This window comes from Lepidochelys kempii, chromosome 25 (genome assembly GCF_965140285.1).
Source record: "Lepidochelys kempii isolate rLepKem1 chromosome 25, rLepKem1.hap1, whole genome shotgun sequence".
Classification (NCBI taxonomy): domain Eukaryota; kingdom Metazoa; phylum Chordata; order Testudines; family Cheloniidae; genus Lepidochelys; species Lepidochelys kempii.
Genome location: NC_136404.1, coordinates 17,621,909 through 17,638,325, shown reverse-complemented (window position 1 = coordinate 17,638,325; position 16,417 = coordinate 17,621,909). Strand labels below are relative to the sequence as shown.

The window sequence follows — 16,417 nt, the reverse complement described above, 5'->3', positions numbered from 1 at the left end:
GCCCTACAGTATTTGTTTCCCCATTGAACCCCATGCAAAACCTAGTCTGAAAGTCAGGGAACAGAAGCACACAGTGGGTGGGATGTTTAATTTCCTGTCCTGTCTAGTTCGGCTGGCTGGGGGGAGACTGGCAGACCCAGCCAGAACTGGGGGATTTCTAACAACCTGGGTCATGTTTTTATGTTACCTCCCAGTCTCAGATGCTTTCCAGGGAGTCTCTTTGTGGCTTATGCAGCATAATATCTGGGGTTTGCATCTAAGCAAGGGACAGGAAAAACAAGCAGCCCCTCACCCCCTGCCAGTTTGGATTAACCCTTGGCAGGCCAGCTGCAATTCCCTTCAGTGTCCTATTGTCCCCCTGGCTTGGAGTTAGGTCCCTCAGAGAGGAGCAGGCAGCGGGCACAGGGCCGACACTGCCGTAGTATTGTGATGGGATGAGTCCAGATCCAGGGGGAGGGATGTGTGCAAAATTCCACAGGGTTTCTTTCCCACTGAGCGGAAACGCACGCAGCGCAGCCCAGCCTGCAGGATGCAAAGCTCAGAACTGGCACGGCCTGGAAAACCGCATCACTCAGGGCTTCAGTGAGTCCTTTGTTTTAGCCAGAGAAGGTTTCTCAGGCCAGAGGATTCATCAAGGCAGGAGACCCTAGAGGGAGCAGCTGTCCCTTATCTCTCTGATCCCAGGCACTGGCCTCCTAAGGGGTTAAAGGAGTAGCGGGCTGGACAGCAGGCCTGTCTGATCAGCCTCAGGAGGCTGCTGCCCGCTGCACCTCCTGGGAGAATCCTCCAGGCTCTGGCACGGGTGGGTTCCAGGCAGGGGCTTGGGTTGCTCTGTGGAGTAACCCCCGGATGCACTTACAGCAGGGCTCAAAGCAGCACAACACGTCTCCCTAACGGTATGTCGCCATTCCCTGTTTGCAAGCTACAAACAGTTGGGACACTGGTGCCGAAGGGGCACAGGCGTTTGCCTCCCTGCTTCGAGCCCCTCACCCGCTCCACAGCCTCAGTCAGTGCTCCAGAGACAAGAGCTGCCTGGGATCCCACAACTTGCCAGGTCTGGGAAAATCACAGAGAGGGAGGATGGCGAAGGGGTGGGGGTGGCACGGGAGATCCCAGGTAACCGAAAGCAAGTTCCATATCTGACCTGGACCTTACTAGGAAAACCACCCCCCATCTCAGCCGACCCGTCCAACAGCCTGCAGGGTGCCCAGTGCAAACTGGCTCCAGAAACCACGTCAGGATCAACTGGAGCCTGGCCAGAGCCGAGCCGAGAGGAGTGGACTGTTTCCGTCAGCTGCCAGCTGCTCCCCAGCTCCAGGCAGAGGTTGAGGGGGGTTGGGGTCTTGCATGCCTTCTCCACAGGGCTCTCTCCTTCACTGGGTTTGTGGAGGGCCCCGGGTCAGTCCCCAGAGGCTGCCCAGTCAACAGCGGTTCCCTTATAACCGTTTGTCCTTTATCAGCCCGTTCTTCAGGTGTTTCCTGCGAAAGAGACCACCGCAGAAAATGACGCCCCCATATTTGGACCAGCCCCTCCTCCTGGCCATCACTTACCCCCTCCCTGGGGTCACCCCGCAGCTCAGACCCACATGTCCCTCCGTTCCACGTAGACCCAGCCTCGATCCTATGTGATGGGAGCACGCCGCAGGTTTGAGCGTGACCCAAGGAATGATTGGGTTTAGCTGATCGCCATATTTGAGGTCGGGAAGGAATTTTCCTCCAGGGCAGATTGGAAGGCCCTGGAGGTTTTTCGCCTTCCTCTGTAGCATGGGGCACGGGTCACTTGCTGGAGGATTCTCTGCTCCTTGAGGTCTTCAAACTACAATTTGAGGACTTCAATAGCACAGAGATAGGTGTGAGGTCTTTTTTAGGAGTGGTGGGTGAAATTCTGTGGCCTGCATTGTGCAGGAGGTCAGACTAGATGATCATAATGGTCCCTTCTGACCTAAATATCTATGAATCTATGAATCTATGAATGAGGTGGGGGGCCAGCACATCAGCCCATCATGTCTGGCATGCCACCTCCTACCAGGCTGGACAAGACCCTCAGCCCATTCCACCAACGCCAGGTGCAAGGGGAACCCCGCTACAATGCAGCGGGGCCAGGCATGAGCGACTGGTGGGAGGGAGGGATGGATAGAGGTGTATGGGAAGGGACAGAGAGATGGCCAGATAGACAGACAGGCAGACAGATGATTCCTTCCTGACCCCACCAGCAACCAGTTTATGGCCTGTAGCCAGGGATCCAGCCCCTGTGCTCTCACCTGGCACAGACTCACCCCCCTGCAGCCCCATCACTGACCCCCAGCACGTGGAGAAGTGTCTTGTCTTACAGGCCCCGTTGTTCCCAGGACTCCGGGACCCGATGGGGGTTTATCCATAGTGAACATTTCCCTCACCCACCCGCAGCATTCCCAGCCTCCTTCGCTGCTGTGTCCCTGCCCCCTCTCCCCACTGGGGGGCGCTGGGCCTGCCCCCTGCTCACCCTTCTTTCCAGGATTTGGGCAGCTGGAGTTCGCCCACTTTCCGGGGCCCTGTGGTTTTCTCGCTCTCCTCCAGGTCGTACTCACGCACGTCGTTCACCTCCTGCATCTGCCCTGTCAGCACCTTGGCCACGAACAGGACGATGTACTGGGGAGGGACAGGAACCAGGCAATGACCCCACTGGCTACGGTCCCTACTCAGCCCTCCCACCCAACACACTCACCCACTAACTGGAGCTAACTTCTGCCCTGGGGGCTGCCCCGCTTGTCCCCGGAGGCTGGTCTGAAAGCAGCGACTCCCTGGGCTAGTGGGCTCCTGGAATGAGCATGCCAGGCTGGGAGCCCGGTGCCTGGAGGGGGGAGCAGAGGGAGTGGGATCCTGGGGGACATAGCGGGAGATTCCAGCAGCAGATGAAGGGAGCCCAGAAAGACACCGCCTCCCACCCCCATGCTGGAGATCCACCGCTGAGACTGGGGCCAGGATCAATGGACACGGCCCCCACACACACCCACATGCACAAGATAATAGGTGTGCGGGGGGGAGGGGGGCACAGCTCCAAACCAATTGAGCTGGGTTGAAGAGTGCTCTGAGTACAAATTACCCATCATGCCCCAGCTGCAGCCCCACCCCCAAATCGATTTGCCCAGCACAAGACTCCAAGATTTGCCCCAGCCCCGTCCCCAGTTCCCCAACGGCTGGGAGGAGCTGTGGGACCCTCGGCCCACAGGGAGGCTGGAGGGAAGCAGGCAGCAGCCATGCAGTAAGGACCGGACGGAGAAGCACAGCCTCCTGCCCAGGCCTTAGTCCTGATTCCCCCCACGCCAGCCCCAGCTCTGCCTTGCTGGCTCTGGGGAAGCCTGGCTGATGGGACCCCTTTGGGAGACAGCAGTCCCTGCCCCGGCTCTCACTCCCCCTTCCCCGCACTGACAGCCTCTCTCTCCCCCGTCCATCTCCAGCTCTTCCCATCAGGGTCCGGAGCCCCAGGAAACGCCCCGCGGCGGCTGTTAGTGCTCATGCTCCCTCCAGGCGGTGGGAATTCCAGCAGGGAGGAGGCTGGGGGGGGAGGGGGTTGCATTACCTTGTGCTTCCATCCCTCCCCTTCCCCCCCAACCACACGTGCCCCCAGGGGCTCCAGCTCGGCCCCCCAGCAGCAGGGGCTGTGTGGGGGCCCTGAGCCGCCCCTACTCACCAGGAACCAATAGACGTTCATGAGGGTGAGGGCGAAGAGCAGGGCGTTGAAGAAGAAGTAGAAGGGGATGTTGGGCACAGACTGCAGGCTGGAGTGGCAGGTGGCGTAGAGGACTTTGAGGGGGAACCAGTAGAGGCGGAACCAGAACCTGCCAGGACAGACACAGAGGGCGGGGGGGTGGGGTTGAGTGGCATTGAGGGGAGCCCCCCAGAGAGGGGCCCAGGGATGAGCATCCCCCCCCACACACACTTCCAGGCAACATGATCTAGCCCCTTGCCCCATATCTGGCTGTCTCCTGGCAGGAGGGCTGGATTTTCACGAAGTCACTGAGGGGCTTTCCACCTGTGGCCGGCAGGCGCGTTTCAGACCCTGAGGGTGGCTGCTAAGTGGGGTGACGCAGTAAAGAGACTGTCCTGGGACAGAGGGGAAGGTCCGCAAGCTGCTGCTACAAGCCCATCAATGGCACGTCTGCCCCTCCACACACCTCGGGTCTATGTCCGGACAGTGTGTCCCTGCCCTCCTGCCCCCCGCATGGCAGTGCCAGGGGACAGAGGGAGAAAAGAGGCAAGTACTGGGATGAAGCACTTGAACCAGCCGCTGGTCCCTGGCTTCCAACCAAGGTTTTCCTGCTGGCTGGCTGTCCCCCTGTCCCTGCCTTGGCCCAAGAGGGGCTGTGATGGGAGCAGGACCCCGTCTCCCTCCCTTCCCCTCCTTGACACTGAGCCACTCTCGCTGCCAGAGCTGGATTGTGAAGGGGCCTGGAGCCAGCTCCTCCTTCCGCCTGCCCTGGTGTGGCCATGTTCTGTGTGTGAGATCACCATCATCTCCACGGCCGCAGGAGGGGCCCCCCAGCCCAGCCAGCTCACAGCATGGCCACGTCCCCCACGCGAACCTAAACACCCGGGCCACTGGGAATGACAAGGTGGCACCAGGGAGGGGCGGGGATGGGGGCTGGAGCGGGGCAGGGGCAGGAGCTCACCAGCTGATGCTGAAGGTGAGGCAGCCGAGGTCGGAGATGACGTCGTTGAGCCGGTGATAGATCCCACCCCGGTGCTTGAAGTAGACGTTGAGCTTGGTGAACTCCAGCTGCACGTCGCTGATGTCGTGCAGGAAGAGCACGAGAATCCCCACGTTGTGGAACCTGCCGGGAGAAGGGACCGAGCGCGCGTTGTGTGTTTGTGAGTCGGGCCGTGCACATCAGGTCAGGGGTCGGCGGTGCGCCTATGCCAGGGCCAGAGTGTATCGGAGCTGCAGGCTCCAGGAAATGCAGACCGACAGTGCTGGATGGCCTGGCACCGGGTGGACCATATTAGAGCTGGGGGGTTGCACTGGGGCCAACTGGAGCACTGCGGGGCAGCTCAGAGCAAGGGACAAGCTCCGAGTCCCTCTCAGGGAGCCCAGAGGCAGGGTGAGCCGTAGCTGGGTGCGGAGTGGCTGTTGCATTGCCCGGTGGCTGCCCAGCGGCTGCCCAGCACAGATGCGAGCGCGCTGTGGGCAGAGGGCAGTGGGATGCGGCCGGACGGGGCCGGGGGGTGCTCACCTGAACGTGTAGGAGAAGACGATGAGCATCAGTGTCACCACGTGGTGGATGAGCATGACTATGGAGTCCCTGCGCCAGGCGTCCATGTACACAGTGGCATAGATGGAGTGTCCGTAGAAGCTGCCCTGCAGCAAGTAGGCGATGCCAATGTCGGTGGGTACATCCATACCCTTCTCCCAACCTAGGAGCAGCACGGAGATCCCTGCGTGAGCCCTGCACGGACACCTGCCCCCACAGCCAGTCCAGCATGCTCAGAGCGCTGGAGCACTGCCCAGGGGAGCAGGGTCCCACGGGCTAGGCCAGTGCACGCTCATGGACAGTTCCTGAGCTCACAAGTCATTGGCATCACAAGGAAAGTGATTTGGGGAGCTTAATCTACGGATTTGCCCTCGACATCGGCTCCTTTGTTTGACCATTGGAGATGCTGATCCGTTAAGAACATAAGAACGGCCAGCCTGGGTCAGACCAAAGGTCCGTCTAGCCCGGTGTCCTGTCTTCCGACAGTGGCCAGGGCCAGGTGCCCCAGAGGGAATGAACAGACCAGAGAATCATCCAGTGACCCATCCCCTGTCGCCCATTCCCAGCTTCTGGCAAAGAGAGGCCAGGGGCACCATCCCTGCCTTCTGGGCATTAGCATCCGAGCTTCTTCTCCGTGGCGCTTATGTACCATAAAAGGCGGAGGGCGGGTCGTGGAAGAAGGGGTACTCAGTGAAGAAGAGCAGGTAGGCGCTGTATGACCAGGACAACGTGTAGAACAGCAGCTTCCAGGCGCTCTCGGGCATCTTGGCAGCGTCTTTTGGCTGCAGGTTACACCACTCCCCGAACGGCTGCCGGGAGAGAGGGGACAAGATGCAGGGCTCAGGGAGGAGGAGAGCAGCACCCCCGGACTGTGCCGCATAGCAAGGATGCAGCTCTGGGAGATTCACTGCAGCTCCCCCCAGTCCTCTGCACACACAGACCTGGCTCCAGAGGTCCCCACACCCAGGGCACAAGGGGGCTACTCAGGTCCAGGGGCTGGGGTGCCATGTTTATAACTCAGCAAAAAGTCCTTGAGGCCAGCTCCTTGGCTCAGCTTCATGCCCCCCAAACACAAGCCACAGGACAGAGCCTGAGATGCCCGGTGTCGCTGAGCTCAGGAGTTTGGGATTCCCCCCGTGCACTGTGGGAACCAGTGACACAGCTCACAGGAGAGGGACACAACCACGGGATGGAGACGGGAGTTTCCGCTTGACTGCCCCAAATACTGTGGTTTCGTTAACTCAGATGCCTAATGAACATGTGGGCGAAAGGACGTCTTTGTGCAATATCCATGCCCCCTGTAGCCTCAGTGACGGTGGGACACTGACAGGACTCTCCACCACACCAGGAAAAACCAGACTTCATGGTCCTGGAACTTCTCTGGCAACAAACAGACGGGAAGAACATTCGTAAAGAATCTTTCCAGCCCCCTGCTCTCCACCAGAAAGGAGTGAAAACAGGGACCAGAACCTGACTTAACCTGCCCAAACTTTTCAGGCTCCTTCCACTGCTCCAGGAGGGTGAGGGAGGGTGGGAAGGGAGCCCCGGCAGGCAGCTAGAGCGGGAGAAAAGAAAGCTCAGGTTTCCATCCGGCTCAGACTTGGCCACAGCAGGAGCTGTGCAGTGGAGAAAGCAAAAGCCAAAGGCACGCAGCCTCCATATGCCCATCAGGGTCACTCCCTGAGGAGCAGGGCTGGCCCCAGTCAGCCTTCTGCAACCAGGGAGGGAATTCAAAATTAATAAATCCAGAGTCCTGTCTGCACTAAGAAACCCAGGGGGTGAGGCTGTAAGGTGACCTGAGTGCCCTGTGAATGGGCTGCCAGCGTGTGCAAAAGAACCTTCACATCTGATAGGGGCTTGGGCCAAACGGAAGATCCTGGAGTCGCAGACACCATCACTCCTGTGAGAAGTGGGAGCAAGGGCGTGTCTGGGGTAGTGCGTGCTGGGGGAGCGGACAGCTAGTAGGCGTCTGGCTCGGTTACTCCCCGACAAATGGATAATGCACCAAGGCCCATGCTGAGCAGAGCGTGCCACGGAGAAACACCGGATGAGCTCCCGAGGGAAATAAAATGCCTGCCAAGTAACCATACCCTTCCCCGGAGCAGCAATTTCCAGAGCTGGTGGCTTGGCTCCTTGGTTATATTAAGACCCCAGCTGTTCAGTGGAGGTGGCTGGCCCAGCCGCTTGCCCCTCTCTGCGCATGACAGGGGAGAGAGATGCATGCAAAAGGCTCCCTTCCAAACGCGGAAGGCTGACGAGTTCACAGCACCAGTTGCTCCCGGGGTGGAAGCACCAGCTTTACAACACCCAAGTCCAGAGAATGGCCTGAAACTGGCAAGATCCCGCAGCTCCCCCCCCCCCGCCCCCAGCCATTCCGTCTGTGCCTCCATCAGCCCCTGCCCACCCCCAGATCCTGCATGCAGGGCAGGGCTGCCCCACTCAAAGCACCACACTGCAGCAGGGGGAGGGGCTGCACTAAGGGAGGGTGAAGAATGCACTGGCAGGGAGTCCCAACCCCTGGAAGCCAGGAATTATTTGTGGCTCCATAAAATGCAATCCAGAAGGGAGCTCAAATAAGCCCCATTTGGAGACAGCTCAGCTCGCGAGCAGGCCCCATGTGCTAATGGAGCAGGGACTGGGCAGAGAACCTGAGAGCCTAGTTCCTTCCTTTGGCTGGCCCACTGATCATCATGGCAGAGGTGCAGGAGACTTGGGCTGCCTCCCTTGGGCTGCCTCCCTTGTCTCTCTTTGCCTCTGTTTCCCCTATTGGTACAACTGGACAGTGGCACTGTCCTACCTCCCAGGGGGGCTGCAGACAAACCCATCAAAGGCTGAGGCGTTCAGACACTATGGAGCCGGGGAAGTAGGCAGAGAGAGAATTGGCTCTGGGATCTCAGAAGGAAGAGGCTGTCGCCACATCAGGGAGGGTACGGTGGAATCGCCACCTACAGCCAAGGAGGAAATCCAACCTCCAGAGCAGGGGCAAGCCCCCTACAGACGCTGTTCCTCTCCCTTCTGTTTCCAGTGAAGACTCCCACGCTTTTTTGCATGGCGAACTCTGACCCTGAACTGAGCACCCCAGACCGAGACCTGCCCATGCTGTCTCTAGACAGAGCCCTCTGTGAAATCGCAGGCAGCAGCTGGCTTTGGGGTGAGATGCGTAGCAGAATGAGGGTGGGACACAGCAGAACACGGAGAGCTGCACAGAGTCCAGACCCTACGCAGAAGGGCTGGAGGAGGCCAGGAGAAGGAGGGGTAAAATTACTGCCTCTGAATAATACACCAGGGGATGCTGGTCGCTGGGGCAGCCCCGGATCTGGCTGCCCACAGCCTAGACGGGCATGCTGAGGCCACCCACCCCGATGTGCATCAGCAGGTCCTGCACGCAGCCAACCAGCCCACGAATGATGAAGCAGGAGTCTGGCTCCCACTGCCACGCCAGGCAGTCACCAATTTCTTCTCTTCATTCTGGGGTGGGGCGCATGCGGGGGTGGGGGGCACCCTCTCTGCCATCAGCCCGCTGCTGTTGCCATAGCAATGACAGAGCGATGCCCGTGTTGCTGAGCAACGGGTGCTGCAGCAGGAACAATGCATTGCGGGCTCTGGCTGAAAGAGCCCCAGGTTCTGGTGAGTGATGTAATGTGGCTGCATTTAAAGGGCCAGTGCTGTAAAGCTGGATGCAAGATTTTGGCTTGGGAACCTCCTCACTGCTCCCCCACATCCCCAAACTGAAAATAGGGGTGGGGCGGGGGGATATAAACGGTCTTCTGCAGCATTCCCCCCAGTGCCGGCTCCAGGAACACATCTTACTCCATACTCCAACCCTGGGAACCAGAAAGTGAAAACAAACAGAAACATGAAATGGATCAAGACTTCACTGAGGCCTCAGAAACTTCCAGGGTGAAAAGGAAATTAAAAATATCCCTCTCTCTCTCGTAATCATCTCCAGTGCTAGAGGGATGGGATTTGACAGGGTCCTTTCAAATCTGCCATGGAAGAAACTTAGAAAGAGGCAGCCCCCGAGTCCCCCCAGCCCTGCGACCAATGTTCAACGATGCGTTATGAATCGAGGCTTGCTAATGAAGGAGAATCATACTACCGAGCCCAGAGACTAGTCAAGTCCCAGCTGTGCTGTGTCTTTCCTGAGCCCAAAGAGGTCTCCAGAGGAATGAAAGGGAGTGCCTGGCACCCAGTGCCCTCAGGTCCTGGGAACTGGCAGCTTTCAATGGATTTTGCTTTCCCCACGGTAGAAGATACCAGAGTAACAGGTTTCCATTGGCGGCCAGGGCTTTGGCTCCCACACACAGCCCTACCACAGCACCCTTATTGCTTACAGGCCTGGGCCTCCCCCATGCCCTGCTGCTGCCCCTTAATCCCAAGCTACAACGCCCCTGCCTGGGCATCCCCCAAGCTCCACTGGTCCCCAGGATACTCTCTTCTAGGATTGTGGGGAACATGCCACAGGACGACGATTGGAATTCTGGGGCACACTGGAGTGGTTTCCTCGCTACGCATCTGGTGCAGGTCTCACAGGGTCAGCGGAAGGAAAATGAAACACGACTGCACCCCCCTTTTACCCAGAGAAATGGGTCCCCAAAACCTGAAGATAATACCCGTTGAACCAGCTGCCCCGCTAAGGCGTTCGCTAAACAATCTAGGGAGGGGTGTGGTCTGAGCACAGGCCTGAGGCCCCCCAACGGTCTCATCCTGCTCTTGACACCAACACTATCTATGGACTTAGGCAAGTCACTGAGCTGCTCTGTGCCTCAGTTTCCCCACTTGGAAAACAGAGATACCATTCACCTGCCTCCTTGGAGTACTGTGAAGGCTTTCGAAAACACAGTGAGAAATATCATGACAGTTCCCACAAATCATTAAAAGCCATTTCCCCTTCGCTCACGCGTCTGCACACAGAAGAGAACAGCTTTTGGAGCGGGCACCCTCGGGAGGCCAGGCACAGCTCCCTCCTGCACCCTGTGGGGGCTGATTAGCCTCCCAAGCAGCACGGCTCAGCTCCTGCCTGAACGCTGACACAGCACGTGAAACCCAGCCCCCGCCCTGGAACCCAAGGAAAATGGCTTCATTCTCTTCCACAAGAAACGGCCCATTGTGGCTTTCTCCTCGTGGCTTCACAGGCCTGCGCATGGCGGCTACGGCACACGAGCGAGAGGGCACCACTGTCCGGGCACAGGAGAGCTGCTCTCTTCACCCCGAGAGGGCCGAGGAGCAGTTCACACTCATGGGCACTGCAGGAAGGAAGCACTCCAGGCTGCTCATGGCTCCCAAGGCAACTACTGCTGGAGGGTTGGCCTGCTGGTTTGCTGTGAGTGGCCTTGCAACCTCAGGAGGAAAGCAGGACTGAGAACTCACTCCCGTGAATGTTTTGGGGCCTGGGGAGAATCTGGCTCTTTGAGGCACAAAGCACTTCACTAGAAAAGCCAGCAGAGCGGGGAGCCTGAAGAAGCGAATGCTGCATCCCAGCCTAGGTGGCCACCATCCATTCACGGCACCAAGGGAGGCTTTCAGGCTCGCAAGCCACATTGTGTAAGTTGCATGGAAGCCTTTTTTCTGTTTGCACCTTTCACTGCAATGCACGTTGTAGCGCTCTGCAAATTTAGAACCACCCGGGGATCAACCAGCCGCATCTGGGCCACGAGGTGGAAGGCGTGTAGCAGCTGCACAGAAATGCCAGACAGCAGTTTCGGAGGAGAATATCTGACAAACTTCACAAGGTGCAATGGGCGAGGCAGGGTCAGGTATTCATGTTGGCCAGGACCCAGGGGTCAATACTTCTAATTCTTGTGGAAAATACCACGGGGCCTTTAAGAGCCCTAAGTGGTTGGAACCTAGGTTTTATATCTCATCTGAGAGACAGCAGCTCCATGCCCCCTGAAAGAGAGCGGGAACAGAAGGAGAGCTTGCGGGTCCACCCTTTCCACGGGTCTATCTAGGATCTGCTCTGGTTTTAGCACCAGAATACGAGAGTCTCTCAATCCCATCTTCAAGCTTTCTCTCCAGACCGGGATTTCTCACGCTCCTTCTCTGGTAATGTGCCCCAAATACTGCCTGCTTTTAGCCTGGGTCAGTTCTCTCACAGGATGTTCCCTGGATTTTAGCTCACAGCAGCTAGTTTTCCACCTTCACCAGTGGGGTTCTTTTTTAATTAAAAAAAAAAAATAATAAAAGGACCACTCGAGGGCTCCTTCTTTCTATTGCACCCTAGTACCAGCCCCCGATGCACGACTGGCCACAAAGCCAACAGTAGCCCTGTTCTGCCCTCCTTTACATCCGTGCACAGCCCCTGGGCCTGCTTGCAAGAGGAGCATCTAGTACAGGCCTGATGGGCTACCAGGCACCGTGTCAAGTGCCCTCATCAAGGCAGGACACCCTTGCCCTATGCTGGGTACAGAGAACCGCATGACGGGCACAGCCCTGGCTTCCCGTTGGGCTATTAAATTAATGTCACTTAGTGCGGCATAGGCTGATGCTTTGCTCAACTCCTCCAGCTCCTACAGGCCTTTGGCAGCAGCTGCTCCCTCAGGAGGGCTTGCTCCCCACCAGGACAGCAGCCTTCCACAGACCAGCTGAGTGAGGGCCACCAAAGAGACTGTATGGGGTGGAGAGAGAGTGGACAGAGAGGAGGCCTAGGCCTGGCCTGGCCTGGTCATCTCACTAGACCTGCTTGTGGTCAGACACATCCAGGAGACACTCAGCAGCCAGGCCCTGCCACTGACACTAACGGAGGATGAAGATTCCTTCCATTTCCTAGAGAAGAAGCAGAAGGCTACAGAAACGCCACACCAGACAAGAAACATTTCCTCTCCCGCTTTCTCATGGGCGCCCCGCAGGTCGAGAAAACTGTCCCCTGGACCCCGCCCGAACTGATCGCTCATAGGAATGTCAGGCTAGAAGGGCTCTCGAGAGGTCCTCTAGTCCAGTCCAACACTGAGGCAGAACTAAGTGTTATCTAGACCATCCCTGACAGGTGTTGTTTAATGATGGAGATTCCACAACCTCCCGAGCTCATTTGTTCCAGTGTTTAACCACCCTGACAGGAAGTGTCTCCTAATGTCCAACCTAAACCTTTCTTGCTGCAATTTAAGGCCATTGCTTCTTGTCCTGTCCTCAGAGGTTATCGAGGACAATTTATCACCCTCCTCTTAACTTTTTACATACTTGCAGACTGTTCTGTCGCCCCTCAACCTTCCCTTCTCCAGACTGAACAAACCCAATTTTTTCAATCTTTCTAGCCCTTTAATCATTTTTGTTGCTCTCTGGACTTTCTCTAATTTGTTCACATTTTTCCTGAAGCTTGGTGTCCGGAACTGGACACAATACTCCCACTGAGGCCTTATCAGTGCTGAGTAGAACAGAAGAATTACTTCTTGTGTCTTGCCTTCAACATTTCTGGTAATACATCTCAGAACGATGTTTGCTTTTTTGCAACAATATTACATTGTTGACTCATATTTAGCTTGTGATCCACTATAACTCCCAGATCCTTTTCGGCAGTACTCCACCTTAGACAGTTATTTCCCAGTTTGTATTTGTGAAACTGATTGTTCCTTCCTAAGTGTAGTACCTTCCATTTGTTCTTATTGAATTTCACTCTATTTCAGCCCATTTCTCCAGTTGTCCAGATCATTTTTAATTCTAATCCAGTCCTTGCAACCCTTCACAGCTTGCTTTCATCCACAAACTTATCAGTGTGCTCTCTGTGCCGTTATCCAAATCATTTATGGACAGAACCAGACCCAGGACAGATCCCTAGGGGACCCCACTTGATATGCCCTTCCAGTTTGACTGTGAGCCATGGATAGCTACTCTCTGAGTACAGTTTTCCAACCAGTTGTGCATGCACCTACAAGAAGTTTGTCTAGGCTATGTTTTCCTAGTTTGCTTATGAGAAGGTCGTGTGAGATGGTATCAAAAGCCGTACTAAAGTTGAGATAGATCACATCTACTGCTTCTTCCCTAGCCCCAGGTTTGACACCCTGTCAAAGAAGGATGTTAGATTGGTTTGACATGTGCTGGTTCCCAGAGCTCAGCTGACTGAGTTCACCTCTTTCCTGGACAGAAACGATCCCACCTTCCTAGTTGGATATTGCAGTTTGGATACCAAGAGGGCAACGGGCAAAATAATTATCTTCATTTCAAGGATCACTTTGGAAAATCCACATGGACAATACAGATACAAATCTGACAATTGCAACAGCTAAAGTCCATGCTAGTCCCCATCCTCCACAGCCCACTCGCTGTCCCTCCCCCTTCCACCCACTTTACCTCTCTTCCAGTCAATCTCTCTGATATATTACGGAGCAAGGGCATGGCCTACAAATAAATGCTATGTTACCAGAGCCCTCTAAAGACATTGGGAACCTAGATTCTGCACTCCTTGCACACTCTAAACGCCCAGTGAAAACAATGGGTGCTCCAGGTGATGCATGTAACAGGAAGAGGTGTGTTTCTTTAAGCAGCTTTTTTCAGAGCTATCTGTCACAGCCAGAGCTAAATGAAGATGCATTTTAAGCCACAATCTTCAAGTCCTCCTGCTAAGAAAGTGACTTCCTCTTTAGGTGCATAGCAGTTACAGGCCAAGTGCCGAGATCTATGACATATAATGATTAATGCTCAGTAAGGCGGCATTCTTGGGACACAAAGAATTAATTGATTTCACAGGGATGAGCCTTTCAGTCTCTGAGAGAACGTTAAAGGATTAATTGCCAGAGACAAACACAACCGGCAAAGAGGAACAACTGCACTTGGGTTCTACACTGGGGAGTGACTGCATGGAAGGAGTTTACTCCCAAAGGCAAGCAGCAGATGGAAGAGTCCTGAGAGTGACGAAGGAGGAGAAAGCCTCAACTCACCTACTGTTGAACGACCCCTCCTCTGAACAGCCTCCAGCTCAGATAGATGCCACAAGATGCAGCCCAACTCTCGTTAAAAATGGCAACGCTCTTCGGGAAGAGCCAGCCCCTCCAATTTCCCCCTTAAATCTCCAGCACGTGAACCACACACAGGCTTTGGATGTTTTTATAAAGCCGTTTCCTCCCCCTCCTGCCCACAGATGGGAAACTGACCCTCCCACGGCTCCGTTTCCCATCTCAGCCTCACATCAAACTCTGTGGCAGTATTTCAAGGCAAAGCAGCACAATCCCGAGGTAGCCACGAGAACTGGCTCTCTGCTCATCCCTTCTCATGCTTCGGTGACAACAAGCGGGACCAAGGGATGGCACCCCATCGTCAGCACGAGCTGCCAATTACCCATGGAGCACCAGCTAAGCAACAATGCACAGCACTCCTACTGCACTTTTCACCCTCAGATCCGGAAGCACTTTACAAAGGGGAGGGGGCACTCAGTTTACAGAGGGGAAACTGAGGCACAATGACAGTTGCTCAGTGACTTGCTCAAGATCACACTGTGTGACCATGTTGGGATTAAACTCCAGGAGTCCTGTCTCCCAGCCAGTCCCCTAGCCACTGTGGTATCCAGAGATAGCCAGGTGCTGCGTGTACCGTTGCCAACCCGCCAGGATTGTCCTGGAGCCCCCAGGAATTAAAGACGAATCTTCCATTAAAGCTTATGTGGTGTGATGAAACCTCCAGGGATACGTCCAACCAAACCTGGCAACCCTAGCTCCGGGCAAACGGGGCAGCAGGGAGAAGAGGGACAAAAAGGCAGCACAAGGCTACTGAAGTCCTACCTCACCCTTATTTTGAGCACTTTGGGCCTTGTGCTAGGTCTTGGCACCAGGGTGAGCTTCACTCTGTGACTCAATACAGAGCAAGCAAGGACACGAGCGAATGGCTCGGTCAGGAAGGCCTCCCTGTGCGATGGCGAGGTGGGGGGACAGGAGCCCAGAGCAGTTACTGGGCTGAGGATGGACCATGGTTATTAATACAGTGCTGCTCCCTGCAGCCTGCCTGACCCCACAGCAAATCGCCTCTGGAGACAGCAAGTTCCCCAGGGGGAGCCAAGCCACGCTGAAGCAGAGCGCGGCGGAGACGTCTCCAGGTAGGACCCCCCCTGACAACGCCCCCCAGCCCCTGGAAACTGTCTCCTCACCATCAGTGCCGGTTTGTGCCTCTGACGGCTCCGGCTTGTCACCTGACCCAGGACGCAGCATCTTCCATCTCTTTTGCCTTGAGAGTCTCAGCAAGGGTGGGGTCAACGCCCCTGGCCCAGCAAAAGCCTCTGACACACACCCGGCAGCCAGGGGCTGTTCGCCTGGGCTAGGGCCCACACCTTGGGGAGACGGGGCAGCTTCCATCTCATGACATTTCTTCAGTGCAATAAGCACAAACAGAGCGACCCTTCTGCACAGGGGGGCGGTCCCCGTCCTCTCCCTTCCTGGGCGGCCACTTGATCACCCAGTTCGAGCCTGACCAGCAGCCCAGCCCTTGAACTAGGTCAGCCCGTATTGCGGCTACTAAGCCTTGGGCCACCGGGGGGGGGGGGGGCATTTAGCAGACAGGTTAGTGACAGGCAGGCCCCGCAGCCCGCCCGGCCCCCACTCCCTCCCTTTGCAAGACGTAAATCTCATTACTTCCCCCGGCGGGGGGGTGAGTAGCAAGATACAACGCGCAGCCCCTCGCCCCCTCCCCGTGCAGCGCAGCCCGCCGGGCGGGGACTGACCCGAAAGAGGCAGCCGGAGGCGGCCCTGCGCAGCCAGGTCCAGCCGATGGCACAGAGCAGGCACAGCAGGGTCTCGCTCCAGGCGAGGGACGCGTTCTCGGCCCAGGTCCGCCGGGAGAGCTCCCAGCCGCAGTCCGTGCAGCTCCGCACCGCCCCCGCCAGGCTCTGGTAGCCGCGCTGCAGCAGCTGCCCGTAGCCGGGCATGGGCTCGGGCCGCGGCATCCCGGCCCCCGGGTCACAGGCGGCGCGATCGCCCCCGGCCCATGGCTCCGGCAGCGGCGAGCCTCCGCGCCGCAGCCCGCTCGGCGGCCAGCTGCTGCCCGCAGCGCGCAGGCTCCGGGCGGCGGCTGAAGATAGGGGGCAGCAGCGCGCGCGGGCCCCGGGGATGCGCCACCCCCAGCCCGCCGCGACCCTGGAGCGCGCCCGGGGAGAGGTGGGGCCGGGAGGGGCGAGGCGAGGGCAGCACAGAGCCCCCCAGCAGCCCGGTTATCGCGAGTTGAGGGGAAATTCCCCAGGCCCTAGGGCCCAAGAGGGAAAAGCATCCCAGAAT

The 16,417-nt window shown here is 57.1% G+C and overlaps 1 protein-coding gene across 3 annotated transcripts; it reads right to left on the bottom strand.

Annotated features, from left to right (window-relative positions):
- Positions 1–73: 73 nt before the first annotated feature.
- Positions 74–16,149, bottom strand: CERS1 (ceramide synthase 1). 3 transcript variants are annotated; one of them, XM_073323816.1, is made up of 7 exons: positions 15,868–16,149; positions 5,878–6,037; positions 5,211–5,391; positions 4,650–4,811; positions 3,671–3,818; positions 2,483–2,628; positions 74–1,479 (listed from the first exon to the last, which is right to left on the bottom strand). In XM_073323816.1, the coding sequence occupies exons 1-7, from the start codon at positions 16,087–16,089 to the stop codon at positions 1,437–1,439; spliced, it is 1,062 nt and encodes a 353-aa protein (XP_073179917.1). In that variant the 5' UTR covers positions 16,090–16,149; the 3' UTR covers positions 74–1,436. The 3 variants fall into 3 exon arrangements, with proteins under 3 accessions (XP_073179917.1, XP_073179918.1, XP_073179920.1); XM_073323817.2 differs by lacking the exon at positions 15,868–16,149 and adding an exon at positions 15,298–15,842; XM_073323819.2 differs by lacking the exon at positions 15,868–16,149 and adding an exon at positions 14,099–15,228.
- Positions 16,150–16,417: the final 268 nt, after the last annotated feature.

Bases quoted from the DNA above. Each gene is read 5' to 3' on its own strand.
- CERS1 (XM_073323816.1), bottom strand. From the start codon at position 16,089: ATGCCGCGGCCCGAGCCCATGCCCGGCTACGGGCAGCTGCTGCAGCGC. The intron at 5,392-5,877 runs GTACATAAGCGC...TGCTGCTCCTAG, and splicing joins CCCGCCCTCCGCCTTTTATG to GTTGGGAGAAGGGTATGGAT. The intron at 2,629-3,670 runs GTGAGTAGGGGC...GTCCCTCCCCAG, and splicing joins TGAACGTCTATTGGTTCCTG to TACATCGTCCTGTTCGTGGC.